This window comes from Chelonia mydas, chromosome 9, assembly GCF_015237465.2.
Source record: "Chelonia mydas isolate rCheMyd1 chromosome 9, rCheMyd1.pri.v2, whole genome shotgun sequence".
In the NCBI taxonomy this organism is placed as follows: Eukaryota; Metazoa; Chordata; order Testudines; family Cheloniidae; genus Chelonia; species Chelonia mydas.
In genome coordinates, this window is record NC_057855.1 from 78,799,732 (window position 1) to 78,816,927 (window position 17,196).

At 41.8% G+C, this 17,196-nt stretch overlaps 1 protein-coding gene across 2 annotated transcripts in view; it reads right to left on the reverse strand.

The window, feature by feature from the left end:
• Positions 1 to 17,196, reverse strand: part of MSN (moesin) — a 76,126-nt gene that overhangs the window by 27,345 nt on the left and 31,585 nt on the right. For both annotated transcript variants that reach the window (XR_006284067.1, XM_037908366.2), the window contains exon 2: positions 5,252 to 5,335. Coding sequence is in view for 1 of the 2 variants with exons in the window: in XM_037908366.2 (XP_037764294.1) it covers positions 5,252 to 5,335 (84 nt within the window). In the remaining variant the exon portion in view is untranslated. The remainder of the gene's footprint in view (positions 1 to 5,251; positions 5,336 to 17,196) is intronic.

Sequence of the window (17,196 nt, forward strand, 5' to 3'; positions counted from 1 at the left end):
AGGAGATGATCCATACACTGCTTCACAAAAACTGCAGGCTGGCTTTATCAGTTCAGGCAAAAAAGTGTTTCTCAACAAGGTGCTGAAATAGATGTGGCTGCCAGGAGCCATGCAGAAGTGACTGCTGACCCAATTTTATCTTAAGAGCATGCCATAACTTAAAGCAGCTAGTACAGCTATAAGCCTGGAAATAATTAACCAAAGCCAGAGCACTGTAACCTGGTTCCATCGGTTCCAATGGGTCTTACCCATTGTACCGAAAATCTCTTCGGACAAGAAGCAAAGCAGGATGAGCCTTCTATTCACAGGCAAAGCCAAAAGGAAGCCTCAAGGCCCATGTAATGGCAAAGCAAGAGTTGCAGCTGAATGTGCAGTCCAAAATGTCCATTAGTAGTAGCTGTGGCAAGAAATGCAGTTCTGCACTGCACCATGTGTGTCATTTTACACATAAGTTACAAGATATGCCCCCTACCATAAAAGGGTCTACAGTTCAAATTAGGCAGCATGCAGACAGGGTGGAGAAATGACTCTAAGTTACTTAAATATGCAGTTGTGGCTTGGCACAGGTCTACAACAAAAAAAACCTAGAACTACTAGGCAAGAACAGGAGAAAATGGTTAGCTGCAAGAAGTGAACTTTTAGGAAAAACCACTTCATTCTTTATGCAAGTGCATTAGATCAGGCGCAGAGGATAGAGAGCAGATGTAAAGGCTTTTTCTTTTGGGGGGGGGGGGGGAATACATCAAGTGCAAAGAAAAAGACAAAGGGATCAGAGAGGCAAGGTGATTGGCAAAGCACTGCACAAGTGGTGGTGAAAGAGGATGACAGCAGAGCCCAGCAGTGCAGAACTGTAGTAGGCAGAGGTATTTGAACTTGATGTGGAAGCACGAGAAGGATTCCAACCAGAGCTAACCAAATCAGACATGCAGGGACGATTTGGCTGCAGTCCACTGAATGAGGGCACAAGTAGTATTAATAACTGAGCAAAATACCATGAGAGGACAGCCCTACACCCATTTCATGCCTCTCCCTTCACCATCCCCTGCCAGGTTAGATCATTTGATAAAACTCCAGTATGTAGTTTCCAAAAATTCCCCAACTGAACATCCATCATGAAGCTTGTTCCATGCACATCGTTAAAATTCTCTACATCAGCAGCTGCATCCAAGCTCTTTGGCCTTTCTGGTTATACTTATCAACTCACTATTTTACACTGTTATATTCTGAGCAACAGTTATAATATTCCAATATAGCCCTGAGCTCATTTGCCATGTTTGGGTTATAATGCCTGATGGTACTTTTCATGACAAGTGGTTCTCTGAGCCAGCTTAAATACGGTAGAACTTCAGAGTTACAAACTGACCAGTCAACCACCCCCCTCATTTGGAACCCGAACAATCAGGCAGCAGCAAATATAGTACAGTCCCGTGTTAAACAAACTACTAAAAAATATTAAGGGAAAGCAGCATTTTCTTCTAAAGTTTCAAAGCTGTATTAAGTCAATGTTCAGTTGTTAACTTTTGAAAGAACATAACATAACATTTTGTTCAGGAGTTACAAACAACCTTCATTCCTGAAGTGTTATACTGTACATTCAACAAAACCCTGACCCAACATTAGGGCAAGTGACCGGTAAAGCAGCTCGCTTTGTAAGCAGCCACACTGAGGTTCTGACATGTTTTGATTGGGTATTTATCATTTGGTTTCCCATGCAGGTGAAACTGGGCATAAGGGTGCTAGAACAGAATCTTTTCCTCACTCTAGCCTCCCCAGACTGTGCAAACCTCTGACGAAATAACTAAACCATTTTCAAACCAGGGCAGTCTTTCCAGGCTAGAACATTTGGTCAAGAAACAAAAATAAATACAGAATAATCAGTCTTATTTCAGGACAGGAGCAGTACGTTTCCTATTGTTACTCAATCTGAATGGGATATTTCCTTTGCAATCAAACTTCCCCCTTCTGCAATTGTCCAGAGACAGTTTTTGAATGCCAGGGCAGCATTAGGGGACAGATTAGATTCTTTATCAATGCACTGATGTAGCAGCAGATTCTAAAGTTCCTCACCCCTCCTGAGGTTTTGTCTGCAGTAGGCCGAGCTGCTGGAGGGAAACCTTGATACCCATAAATGCAATGCCTACTTCATCTCACTCCTCAGAGTGTTTCTAGATCGCTCACTTTTCCTTGGCAGAACCTTCATCTTCCCAACCCAAGAGTTTCCATTTGAAATCACTATTGTTCTGGAGTCCTTTGGCTAAACAGTACTTTTTCAGTACCTAGCCCCCTCACTGTTCCTCACCCCCAGGACCATATTCCTAGAACTGCCACACAGAGTCACCAGAGTGAGGCGGACATGCACAGCCGTCAAGGACTACATACACCACTTTCACATACTCCCTGGGGAGTGAGCAGCAGGAGATTACAAATCAGACAAGCTTCTAGATGGCAAGATCACCCAACTGTCCACATATTATGTATTAACCAGATATGGCCTACTGGGAAGCCTTCAAGAATCTTCTTTGCCCTTGTCAAGCCACAAAGTGGATGGACACCACCATCTAGTGCAATTTCTCTCCTTTAATAATTTTAGTATATCTATATTTGACAGCTATAATGATAATGCAGATAATTGAAAAATGAGAACAGGAGGAAAGGTAGCAGAGGAACTGTTCTGTATCCTGGCTCTGATGTATTGTGGAAACCCTTAGTCATATGCCAGTGTATTTCCCTCTCCTTGTGGGTCAAATTACCACTCATTCTTTGAAATTCTTCCATTAAGATTTTAAAAGTTTAACCCACGAGTGAAGCTTCTACACAGTTTTAAGATTCAGCCTTCTAATCCTTGAAGATCTGGTATCTTGACTCAACTATGCATCAGTCTTTTAGACTTTGGGGGAGGGAGAGAAGTAGGCCCTTTAATAGTTCAGGGAATGGAGAGAAACCAGAAACAAAAAAGGGAAGTAACAGAGGCAAGCAGAAAAATGCTTCAGTCTTGACGAAGACAAATTCTGCTCAAAAGTAGTAGTCACTTTTGAAAATGATGGCCATCTAGATTTAACTCATGTTTTAGGCACCTACCAAAAATGGCCCAATTTTCAGGAGCACCTAGCATGGCATAGCATTAACATGTCAGCTGTGGATGCTCAGTACCTTTGGATGAATGTGTGCCAGACCATTTCAGGTGTCAAAATATTTGGGGACCCAGGTAACTTTAAAAAAGCCAGTGCCTAAAAACAAGCTACATTGGCCAAAATTCTCAAAAGCCAATCGATCCCGCTTTCTCTCTGGGCTATGAATGACAAAAGAATGTTACCAATGATTAAAAATTAGGTGTATATGAAGAATGATAGATGCTTCTCAAATACAGACTTATTCACGGTAAAGACTAAATTCAGCATCAGTGTGTGCTTTGTGGAAAAGTTCTGCCGCCCTGGGAGCGCAAAGCCATCAAAATTGCAGACCCACATGGAGAAGATTTGGAACCCCCTATTCTCATTGGTTAGGGGTTACAGCTGCAAGAACATCCACTGAAGTTAGTGGTGTGCTTGCTCAGTAGCACCTTACTCTGTGGTTAGGAGTATTAAAGCCTGACCCTTGAACAGGAGACATGGTGAACCCCACCCCATGCCCCCCCCCCCAAAAAACACACAATATGACAGTAGTTTCAAGGGAAAACACTTTGATAACATCAAGCTCTTAATTCATTCTGCATCTGGCATCTCAAGGGCTACTGCTGAATGATGGAATAAAATTAACAGTGCAGTGTCCCTACCCTTATTTGTGTACACTCATGCTGCTTGGGTTTCAACAGTGTCATTTCTATGGACCATGCAACCGTTATATTTAAAAGGTGGGTCACAAGGCTAAAAGTGTTGGAGCTACTGCTGTTCAGTAACATGCTAACAGTCCATGCAAGCCCTCCGTAAGTCAAGACTTTGGTTTACTCACTGAATATCTTGAGGCACTGCTCCATCACAAAAATAGCATACTAATCTATCAAACTATTCCTCTATATTGCAGCTTTGCAGTGAAGCAGCATCAGAAGAGAGAACATTTACTATCTGAACATTCAGACCAGTCTAGTGTTTGAAAGGAAAAAACACCTTTAAGTGACCTTGCGGTACAAAATTAAGCTTTCTGGTCCCAAATGAGGTAGTCAGCTTTATGGGGAAAGTAGCCATAATTGATTTTTCTTTCCTCACTAGCCCAGATGCGGTGCAAAGGCTGGCCCCAGAATGTCTAGGGTTTCTTGTGAACCACACCCATGTTAAACACACACATATGAAGGAATCACCAGGCAAAAGCTAAAGAAAATGAAAATAAGACTTCTTGTTCACAGACTCTTCTGCACGCAGCCAACTCCTGTGATCTCTTCCTCCCTCCACCTCTACTGCATGCCACCTCCCCCAACAGCAGCTCGACAAAGTCCCCACTGTCTACAAGACACGATTGCATCACTCTCCACAGGCTGAACAGATGCTCTGAGCAGCTGGGCAGTAGCCTGGATAAGGCCTCTGGGATTACAGTTGAGATGTGTAATGGAGTCTGTCAGTTTCTCAACAGCTGCGATTGATAATGTCCATGGCTTCACAGCTTCATGTTTGGGCTGCGTATGTCTCCCTGCTTCTGTTTAGCCTGAGTTGAGAGGGGAGGAGGGAGGGGGAAATCCACCCTGCCAATAAGCGTAGAATGCAGAGGAAAGCCAGTCCACCAAGATAAAGACAGCTGAATCTAGGAAGTGACTTACAGTAGTAAGAACCTCCTTGTCAAAGTCTGGCGCACATTTTGGCGCACATCATTTCACTAAACTCATTTGCTGAAACTTGTACAAAGAGGAGTTTTTATTTTGAAAAGGCACAACTCTCACTCTTTCAAATGCCTCCTAGGGGCTATTCCTACCAACACACCTACAATAAGCTAACTAATGATGGTAGGGAGAGAGGTGATTCAGGACAGTTAATATTTTTAAAAATTAAGTGTATTTTAGCCTCTCCCCTCCTCTTGGTATGCAGTTTGCCCAAGAGTGGAAGCACTTTGGGGGCAGATATAGCTCCTGGCACACTCAGACTTAAAATATACAAATAATGAGGTGCGGGTGAAAACATGCAGTTCCTTGATGCTAGATTCTCTTTTAAAGGCCTCAAAAGAGTAAGTGGTGAGTGTGCGCTAATGGGTGAGGATAGTTATGAAGCTGTGGGGAGCTAGCAAAGTCAGTACTAAGGGCATGTTTTCTGCAGTTGTGTCACCTTACCTGATCAAAGAGCTGCTTCCCTGTGGTGTTGGGCTGGATGGCAAACTCCAGCTCAGCATCCATGGTGGTAACTCGCACACTGATCTAGAAAAAGAAGAAGGAAAAAAAAAAAAAAGAGTGGTTACAATGGGTGCTCCTAATTGTGAGATAGTATTACAGGGAACATAGGAACTGTCATACTACATCAGACCAGTGGTCCATTTATCTAGTCCCACCCCCAGTCTACAACAGCCAGTGCTGGAGTCTTTGGATAAAGGTGCAAAAAACCCTTAAGTGGGCAGACAGCCCATATGGGGAGTTTCTTCTTAACCTCCTCCCTCTTGCCCCATCCAAGTCAGTGAATGGTTCATCTCAGCAATGAAACAGGAAGGTTTACATCCCTTCTAACAAAGTTAATCCAATCTAAAAATGTACATGTGTAAAATGGCATATTATAGCTTGTAAACACACATAAGTTAGTGCTCTACAGAGGACATGCCAACAGTTTCCATCATATTTAAGGGAAAGCACTTGAAACTGCTGGTTGTCTTCTCTAAAAGCCCACCATTCAGACCAGGAGATCCCACTCATGAGCCTATAAATAGGCTCAGAAATATTAACTGCTCAAGAAGTTTATCAAGAATTATATGGCTACAACTTCCTTTGATTGAGGCAAGTTGTGTAGCCAAAACCCTGCCATGCAAATCTTGGGAGTAGGGAGGACAAGAGTGTCAAGTTTCAGATTTGATAAGAAGCAGAAGCTTGCCCACACATAGCTTCTGTTAAAGAGACAGGATCCTCTGAAAGCGTACATGCTGTTCACAAAGCTGTAGGACTGACAAGCTACCCTGTAGTTCTTTTGGACTGCAAGAGGAATGCCTTTCTACACAGTACTCTAAGATTTCATGTTCAACAAATAAATATACTGTAGATTGCTGTAGGGAGGTCTTCACCCTACTAAACCTTTGACAGGTGGGGCAAGAGCGTAAAGATTTGAGGGCTATGCAGTGTGTAGATTTGTGGTGTTCTATGTCTGGGAGGGAAAAAACCACACATTGCTCACAGTAAGAATGGGCTGCCCCAGTTTGGATTTTGGGACTGGGAAGGGGAACAGCCTTCAGTCCCAAATTAAAGGTGCATTAGAGCCTCTATTAGACTATATATTCTAGGGACTAGATTCTACCCCCCATGAAAACTGCTTGAATCCTGTAGGGTTTCTCTACGCCAGGGGTTGGCAACCTTTCAGAAGTGGTGTGCCAAGTCTTCATTTATTCAATCTAATTTAAGGTTCTGCATGCCAGTAATACATTTTAACATTTTTAGAAGGTCTCTTTCTACAAGTCTAGAATATATAACTAAACTATTGTTGTATGTAAAGTAAATAAGTTTAAAATGTTTAAGAAGCTTCATTTAAAAAAATTAAAAATGCAGAGCCACCCAGACCGGTGGCCAGAACCCAGGCAGTGTGTGCGCCACTGAAAAAAAAATCAGCTCGCGTGCAGCCTTTGGCATGCGTGCCAGAAGTTGCCTACCCTTGCTCTATGCACTTAAGGCTAGGTCTACACAAGCACTTACTGCAGGATAAAGTTAAGTCACTCAAGGGTGTGAAAGAACCACCCCCAAAAACAACATAAGTTATGCCAACCTAAGCACCATGTACATATCGCTATGTCAGTGGGAGAGCTTCTCCCGCCAGAGCTATTACAGCTCAGAGGGCTAGAGTAGTTAAGCCCATGGGGGAAGCTCTCTCCCATTGGCTTAGAGCGGTTATATTATGCAGCTGCATGGCTGTAAGCTCTAGTGTAGCCACAGCCTAAGGTGGGAAGGGTTCCTCTTTGAATACTACTGTATGACTGAGCTGTGATTCCAGTCAGACCTCTCTGGAACATCTATCAAGAAACTAATTCAGTGCAGAGCTGCATTTTCCTTTGTTAAAAGGAGATTTCTCCTTGTAGATTTGAGTGGGGAAAAAAATTCCTGCTTGAAAATGGACAGGATGAGTTACAAGAATGTCAGTGAAGCTAATGTTAGGACTTCCAGTAGCAAAAAAAAGGGGAGGGGGAGACAAGTTGTTTGAGAACCCATTTCTGTTTGCATATCTATCCGTTTATATAGAAGGGAAAAAACCTCTAAGACCTATGTACATTGTGCTTCAAGTATTTTTAGCTGGGTGGGGAGGGTACTTTTAGAACAAACTGTGTTCTAGTATTCTCCCATCCCAGACACCTAAACCAAATTTTCAGGATTATGCAAAACAAGATACCCAATGTATCAATGAGAATACAGAGAACTGTGCTATGGTTACCCCTGGCTTGCCAGGAGTCAAACTGTTTTTTAAATTACAGATACCAGCTGTCATCTTCAAGATGACAGACCCTTCCCAACTCTCCCTTCAGCTCTACCAGCCCCCTCCCAAAGAAAGAAAAGACACCAAGTGGGTTGGCTTTACCAATAAAAATTCAAACTCAAGTTTAGACTAGAGTTGTTAACCATGACACTATAGGCAAAAAAAAGCAAGAGTCAGCAGAGAAATATTTGAGGAACCACCCAATACAGCTATAAATTAAGCTGGTTCAGAGTAATTTGTCTACCTAGACAGGTTTCATCGCTACGAACATACCATTTCCTCTGCTAACGAGATAGCAGTACACAAAACTAAAGAACATCTGTGGAAAGACAGGAACAAAAGACTTTCTCTATTTAATGCAGGAACTAGTCTAATCCTACATTTTACATACAGGAGAAGTTCACTGTGCCCAAATATGTGCATTTCTGAAATATATCCTCAACAGGCCAATTCCCCCACTCCCTGGGATAACCATGCTGGCATCTTGCACTTTATTCTGCCGTAGCATTAACTGTTCCATCACCATGCAGTACGAAAAATATTTGAGTCAAGCCTTAAACTGGCCTGTTCCGCCTTCTTTGGCTGGTTTATAATACAACTTTAACCCTACATTTCTGTAGCTCCTGTACAGCATTCAGTGCTTTGTTAGGATATCTTGAAATATCCTCACAGGAGGCTCTTCTAGAGATTCTGGGTATCTACATTGGCTCTACTTATTTATCACCTCCTTTAGCATGGTATCAATCAGTTGAACACCACTGTGAACAGAACAATTGTTTTTAATTGGCTAGTAAAATACACAGTCTAGCTAGGCATTCTTGTGTTGCCAGCTGAATTAAGTAGCCAGGAGGCATGCTGTCATCTGCAGTTTTTACCCCCTTGTTAGTGGCACATATGGAAGAGAACAAGGATATTTGTTTTTTTAAAGAGTCAACTGTCAGACAGGTTACACAATTCAGCCACAATGGTCTTTTGAGTACTATCCTCTGCAATGACTTGAGTCCTCTTCTCCCAAGCTTTACTACTATTGGTGCTGATCACTGGTGGAGGAGCAATCATTTTGCTCTTTTTTACAGGTTAAAAAAGATGACTGCTGGCCAAGGACATTCTGCTTGGGCAAGCGAGTTAGGCTGATGTCAAAGCCAACATTGTGTCTCTGATACTTCAGCCCACAGTTCCAATTAATAAGGAGAAGACAGAATGTAGCATCTGTGGCTGGTTCTTTATATCCTGGGACAGAATAATATTTTAAAAAGTTGCTTTCCAGATCAGGCCTTAAAGTGAAGCGGCCTTGATGGATGGTAGTACCAGTCCTACATCCAGGATTCTATAATCTTTTAAACCTATTTGTGCCCACAGAGTTAAGATGCAATGCTCGACACTGCTACATCACAGTAATTAGGCATGCAGTAAGGGACCTATTTTTACTTCAGTGCATTTAAGCCTATTCTACTACCAATCTGTTCAGTATATAAACATTTTTAAGAATCTTGTAGTATTGAACATAGGTAACTATTTGAGTGAAATATTTGCATTTTCCCCACTCTAAAGGTTTTACCAACTCTTTCTGCTCAAGCTGAGTTAATTAAATGAAAAAGATTAGAAGCAGGCATAAAATCTTGAGACCTATGCAGTTCTGCTTAATTCAGTGTACTGTATATAGATTCCAGTGGCCAGTTTAAATTGTGAGATAAGTAGGTGCTCTGTAAAGCCACCCCTAAATACAGTGGGGCCTCACTTGTCTGCACTAATAATTGAGGGAACTACTGAATATTGTGAGTTAGCAAGAAATCAGAAGGAGAGCGCTTCTTGTGATCTATTAGCCAAATAGCAGCAATAGTGCAATTGGTTTCATTTATTTATAATCTCATACTATGCTAGCCAGCATGCTGTATTAAGTTTTGCAAAGATAAATATGGTACCTCACTACAGTGAAACATTTTTTCAGAGAAGCTAGTTTGTGTCCATGTGTTATTGGGTGATAAAAGGATTAGCAAAGTTCTACTGTTTAAAATAGGAAGTGGAGTTGCTCTTTATTATCCCAGTAAGCAGATAAAAGGTCAGGCTTGTAACAACACTTATGAAGGAGGATGGGCACATGGCTCATGTTTTAAAAGTATGGTCCCTTAATGAGACACACTGTCATGTGTAGGAGCAGTTCCATCCCCATCAGTTAAATGAACTGATAGTAAAAGATACAGATTACAAAGAATAACTTTTCCTCAGTTGACTCTTAAGCGATAAAGCAGAAGTGATATGTTAGTATACATACTGCATATATCACCTCTGATGGGACAGTGCCTGGCAGAGCCATCAGCTAAAGTATTTCCTAGTTAACCTTAAAAAACCCCACCCTTTAAGATGAACAAAAAAGCCTCATACTCTGCTGATTATGGGGAATACCATAGCAGAACGGGTGCCCTATAAATACTGATCACTATGCTTGACATTAGACAAGAGAATTGTATCCCACCATAGCGCTGCATGCTGTTTCCTTTGTCAGTTATGAGATACTAGAATTTTTGGGGGGTGGAAGGGGTTAAAAGGACAAATTTTTTTACCACTAGTGTTTATGAAATACAGATAAATAATTGTGCTAAAGATTCTTAAAACTATTGCAAGCAGGAGGTTTAAGCTGTTTCTACCTTGCACTTCTCTCTCTCAAGCTAAATTTCCTCAGGTCTGATGTACTAACAGCCATGGGGTATGTATTCTCCCCATTTCACAGATGCAGAAGTGGGTGTAGAGTTGACGTGACCTGCCCTAGATTGCATAGTGAGCATGTGGCAAAGCAAGGAACTGAACTCCCATTTTCCTGAATCTAGTAGGTTTTTGCTTCCAAATGCTAGCAGAAGAAAGGTAAAGACCTGCGAGTCCTGGACTCGCTCAGGGGACTGAACACAGAGTCAGACTCTTCTATGAGCAATGTGTTTGTGTCCTTCACCAGCCAAATTGAGTTGCAAACAAGTCTTCTACAAAGTTGTAAGTAGTTCTAATGTTTTCCCCTCCAAAAACCTATATGCGCTCACCAATGCATCCTGCCGCCACCAGGCACGTGCAAGAGACTAGAGCACTGTCTGGCAGTGGCATGGTGACATGGCAAAGGTGAAGTGATTTCTCCATATACACAAGTACCAACAGCAATTTAGTTTAAGAGTCAGCACGGGTGGTGCTGACACCACTGCTCATGTTTAACTGGTTATTCACAGGCTAATATTTTCCATTCCAAAGAACCAGCTACTCCCCAATATAAGGGAGAGTAACCCAATTGGGTAACAGGGCATATGAGATTCCAGGTCTGTCATTCATTGTGGGGTTACTATATATTTAATTTTTATGAAGTGACTAATAAGAGCAGGGAAAAGCCATTCCCTCCAATGATAAGCACCCAGAAGTATCTTTCTGGGCTCTTATGAAAGAAAGCTGGCATTCTAAAAACACTTCATGTCCTTCCTTTCCAAAGGAGTTATGTTAATGTATTGGAGGGTTTAAGACAAACCCTTAACAGCTAAAAAAAAACCACAGTTAAGGGATTTACTGGCTTTTATAGTTTTAGACTTCCACTTCAGGAGGATTGCCAGGGTAGGTTTCACTATATTTCTATTTAATGCAACCCAATAAATCCATCCATCTTAGCACTTTTAATGCACTTACTGATGTACGCATGTGACCATGAAAACAAGTTTGTTTAGACCTTTAGAGGCCATCTCTACTAGGGAAAAATCTTTTGCTAGCCCTTTGAGCCGACGAGCAATTTACCGATCAAAAGGAAGAGACAGGCTTGCAGAACTATTTATTCTCCCTCCACTTCTGTTTCTACAACATTAAATTTAATTTACAGCTCAATACTGTGCAAAGTGCTTCCAAAGAAATGGCTCGTTGCATATTATGGCTGTGGTAATTTTTTTAGTATTCCTCCCTAACAGGACTCCTAAGAACCCCCCACACCAGATATCAAGAGGAAGGAGAAGATGCTAGTTATGAAACAGACAATACTGCTAACATCTCCCTAAAGGAAACAGCCAGAACCCCAGCAACTCCTCCAACTGTTACAGAGAGCAGTTCCCATTGTTTTACCACTTTAATTAAAAAAGCAGTTAGTTACGAAATTGCTTCTACAACAGAATTTCCTGCTGCCCTGGACAGCACTGCTGTGAAGGCAAGGCCTCCTACACAGGCCAAGCCCTCTAAGTCAGAGCAGTGCCTGTTCTTGTATGGAAAACAGCTGCAACTGGCAAGATTGCCTTTTAATATATAGCTTCAGAAACCTTCATCAGGGATCAACACCTCCTCCCACAGCGGCATCAAACTGGAGAGAAGTGATACTAGGTGCCTGGTACCACTATCTATTTGCAACAGACCTTCAAAAGTTTAACATTCCACCTATGCCTTCCATACCCACCCTTTATCCCCTTCCTCCATGTAAACTCCTGAATAGGTTCACTAATAAGTGCCAGAGCATTAGAAAGGAACATCAGTTATTCTCAGTTGATCAGAGGGGAAGAATAATCCCCCTGCCCTCTTTTAATAACCAGCAGTAAACTAAACAGGGTGGTTTGGTCTGTAGCTACATTATAAGAACGGCAAACAGGAAAATAAATTTAGTCAGGCCAAATTAAGGCTGCATGATAGTACTTCCTAATGCATTTGATACAACTGGTACCTAGTGTTCCTTTTTCTCCACTGGTATGTGAGCGGACATGGAGTCTCCTTTATCTGAAAGTGCTGTCCCAGAGTCACTTGCCTTATTTATTGATTACTTTACAATTTATTAGGCTGACTCATACCTAGGTGCAGGGATGAAAGAATATGCCCAACTCCTGTACTAATCAAGTGTGCTGTTAGTTAGCTGAAGGGTTCCCCCCTGCTCTGAGGTTCAGAGTTGCTGCAATAGAAAGTGCAAAGGTACTGGGAGAAGAGATTTTACATGTTGTAATCAGTCCAGGGTATTAACAAATGGCCTCCCTGAGTGTTTGTGGGAGACTACTGCATTTTAAATCCACAATACAAGAAGTTTTTTTAGCATCTAAATATTGTGGGTTATGTGTGTCAGTGTTCTGCACACCCTAACCAGACATTCACTGAAAATTGGTGTGAAGTTTTGCTTCAGTATTTTAAAGAACTGATTTCAGTAAATTTCACATGACTCTTTTTGCATATGGAGCAAAAAGAATTTTGCAAGTCACAAATTCATCTAACACACATGCTTGTAAGGAAGAGCAAGAATAAGCACAGTTGCTAAATAGGGACAGGGTTGATCCAGCTGATACTCAGCTTATCACTTCCTTCAAGCCCAGGATCAGGAACGACCTGAGGTAAATCATGGGTAATTAAGATGGGCCTGTGTTATTCACCTCTTAGTGATGAATGAAGCAGGCACAAATTCAGCTTGGCAAACAAGAGGCAAGTAACAAAGGATGACCAAACCACCATATGACCCAACTCTATATGCTGTGTCAGTCATTGCTGCTTTGACCAGAGAGCCCTTCCCCCTTAGTCTGAAAACAAGTACACCACATTCACATCGTATGTTGGGAATTTAGTGGATCTGTGGACTGGGACTGATCCCACTTTTAGACAGTCACATGACAGAAGTCAAAGTCAAGCAAGATAATACATTTTACCAATCTGCATTTTGCTGAGCAGAGGGCTCAAATGGAGGGGGAATTCAGTGCAATAATTGGCTAACAAATTTCAGTTGCAAGTTTAGCTCTTTTTATTCACACATGAAAGGAATTACAGTTTCTACAGATGTACCCATTATTCCCAAGTATTTGCTGAATATTTTAGGAAACGAATTCCAACCTGTGGTTTTACTTGTAAGCTATTCAGTTCAACTATGCTATTTCGGATGTGTGATATCACATGGTATCATTTCTGTGATATTCTGACATTCCCTGAAAGAAAGGAAGGATAGAATGACACTTCTGGTATGATTTTTTGAATAGATCAGCTTTATTGAAATCCACTGAACTTGTAGGATTTAACACTTGCACATATATCGGATCAGCCGGCTGAGTACTCATGAACAGTTAAGCCACCCCAAGAACCCTGGGAACCTGGCAAGTGAAACTCTGCTATCGTTCACAAAAAGATATTTGCAAGTCATTTTGTATTTGAGTACCTAAAGCAGGGGTGGCTCTCCCAATCAGTTTTGCCCATGGAAAACATTTCATATCAGGCAGCAACTGTGCGTGTTGGGGGGGGGGGGGGGGAGAAGGAGTATTAAAAAATGGATACTGCATAGCAGAGCTTAGTCCTAGTGTAGCTTGGCATGGAAGGCAGCTGCCCCCTAACTCCCAAAAGAGGGGCAGTTATCTTAACTGAGCCCCGATATCAATGTCCATTGGCCTTGAACAAAAAAAAACTACTTTCCATTGCTTTATCACAGTGGTTTTCAACCTCTCTTCAGCTGCAGACCCCTAAAAAAAAAATTCAGATGGAGGTGCTGACCCCTTTGGAAATGAGACAGTTTGCAGATCCCCAGGGGTCCACAGCCTAAAAACCACTGCTTTATCACAACACAAAACTTAATCACTGCTACTGACGCATACCTGTTCCCACACCAATATTTCCCCAGATTCCAGCACTGCCAGTGTAAGCATAAATTGCACTAAGCTTTCATGATGCAGATTGTCCACCTGCAAGTTTTAACCTACCAGGCTTTTTACAATACCCACATGAAGCTGGCATTGCTAACCATCTTGCCTATTTCTTCCTCTATTTAGGATGGCAGTTTATACAATTAGGACATTCACGGACCTCATACTCCTGCTTCCATATTCTGATAGCATGCTTTCTGACTTGGGCATTACCAAACCTCAAACCCTTAGGGTACATTCCTTCTCAGATGGCAAGCTCTCCATTTTGTGTATGGACAACCCAAGCTAGAGCCCTACATACTGTGCTTGTAATCTGAGGGACATTAAATATCCCCTAGAGTATCATTTATTCAAGACTCCTTGACTGATTATTTCTTGGGCTACTAAAAAAAAATCAATCCTTATTGGAGGGAAGAATGCAGGAAGATTGCTACTCCTCAAGAGCACAGGATATAACACTATTGGTTTGATTTATAGGCTTCACACCTCCTGGGATGTTAAGGCTACTGGATTCAGGTTATCAATATGTCCATTTCAGACTAGGCTATTCCTGGAGAAAACTCTGCTCTATAAAAAAGGGAAACTTATGCGTTGTCTGATTTTCTCATGGACAGTTTGGAATAAAAAGTTAAATAGAATACCAGGCTACATTTATGAAGTCCTTTCACCCATACAAAATCTGAATTCCTTTAGGAGTCACACACACCCCCAATCAATACACCCGCCAGGGAAAAGCAGCCACTTCTGGGGTGGAAATTTCCAGATTAACAGCATATTGCAATACTACAGAGTTTAGGACAGGAAATTAAGCATACCACGTAACAGAAATTGTATGGGGAAGCTATTCATAATGTGGCAAAGCCATAAGAGGAGTCCAAAGCTGCTAAAGAGGACTTTAATAATATCAAAAGGAGATCTCTGTAGAGAATACAGAGGCCCAGGACACCATGATCAGGGTGAAATTCTACCCCCCCTCCCCCAAAACCCACATGTGTTTAAGGGGTAGACATTTCTCACAGCTACATATTAATTCTAATCCTGGCTGGAAAGATGAACTATCCTGGCTCTGCCACCTTACATATTCCAGGTCCAGTAGCTTGCCAGAGGGACACGAAGTCCCACAAGTAGAGTGCACCGGGTGCTTCCACTTACCACAGGCCCTACAAGGAATGTTAAGGATAAGCCACTCCACCCCTACCTGTTGCACCAGGGATACTTACAGACATCTGGCTTCTTTTTGAGTGCCAGCCCTTCCCTCTCAAACTTCCCTGTGTTTGTGTGAAGCTGGACCTAGGTCATATGAAAGGGCTTGCAATTGCTGAAGGGATTACATTTAATTAAACCAAGCCCCCTTCCAGCAATCTTAAAGGGGCTTTTCATATTCCTAAGCTAATCAGGGAACAGAACACCAGCAGGCAGGCACACTCAGGGTTCCAAGCATAACCCTGCCACATTGCAACCTGGAGAAAAAGATTAACCCTCCAGATGGCCACCCAGAAAAGCCTGCTGCATCCATCTTTTGTTTCTCCATTTAACTTTCACACACTAGTCCTCTCTACTTCTACTCTTAGAGACCTTGGGCTCTATGGACAGGGCACCAGACTAGCTTGGTAGATGCATTCCATCCCCAGATTTGCCATCAGCTTACTGTATGACTTTGGAGGAGTTTGCCTCTGGGTCTCATCATTCCTGTTTTATAGAGGTATTAGCTATTTGCCCACTTTTCTAATGCACCTTATATCTATGATCACTGTAGAAGTGGTATATCCCTTACAGTCATTCATTTCCATTTTCACTAGTCATTACCTTTTACTGCAGTTCATGATGGGAACTCCCTGTTACTCATGGACTCCCCCCCCCAACCACTTTAGCTCCTTGTCTTTAGTATCTGCACTAATATTACAAGATTTAGCTTCTTTGCCCCATATAGGCTTAAACAGCTTCAGGGAGAAATTAAATGGACATTAAAAACTTAAAGGATTGTTGTCTAAAGTCAACTTTGTTTTAGATTTCACACCCCCATGAGAACCACTATAATTAAAGAAAGAAACAGATTGTTTTTGTTCCACATTTGATAGCGTTATTTCTAGGTCAGTTTTGTCATTTGTCTATGTACAGGTTCAATTTAAAAAGTACTTTAACTCTTTTTGAAACCAGATTTCAAGTGGACTGTATCCCTGCACCAACACTCTAGTTATGGAGTGTGTTGAGACACTTGTGTTCTGTGTGTACAGCACAGAAGAGTTTTAGTACAGGAGAATTTGGGAAACAGATTTTTAGAGATATTTAGGTACCTAAAGACAGATACCTGTCAATGGGAGTTAAGTACTAAGTGGTTTGGGAAATCCCACTAGACACTTGCTTCTTTAGCTGCCTAAATGCTTTACAAAAAACTTTCAGACTGACTACTTTATGCAAGCAGCAAGTGTCAAAGACAGCTCTTGTATCATGTAAAATTAAACCAACATGATTGAGAACCTTAAGAAAAGGTCAGTCTGAGATTATTTCCTAAATCTGAAATTAAGATTGCAGTGACAATATCTGTCATTAAAATAAAACTACACCTCAGAAGACAGGAGTTTATGGGAAGAAATATCAGAAAGAACATTTCACCCAATAATAAAGTCTTATCCAAAAGGACAGCCTACAAAAAGGACTAGAGGCTGGTCTTCAGGCCACAGGATGGAGAAGCAGCAGGAACAAATGGAACACAAGGTCACAGTGGCCTGAGCCCTTTCAGAAAAGCTTCCCTTAGGTCATTGAAGGATTGGTCTAAATATCAGGTGCAGTCAACTAGCACCCAGAAAGTAAGCAGCACCAAGGTGCCAAGTCCAGTGGGAGCTAAACAGAAACCCTTCAAATCTTCAGCTGCTGGTCCTTTGCACAAGAGCAGGAGTGACGATCTCAACCAGCCACTGAAGCCAGTGGAGAGCTAGGATTCATCCAATATGGCAACTGAATGTCAGGCACACTCAAGTGTGATATTCCAACAGTAGAAAGTTTAAAAAAAACCACAC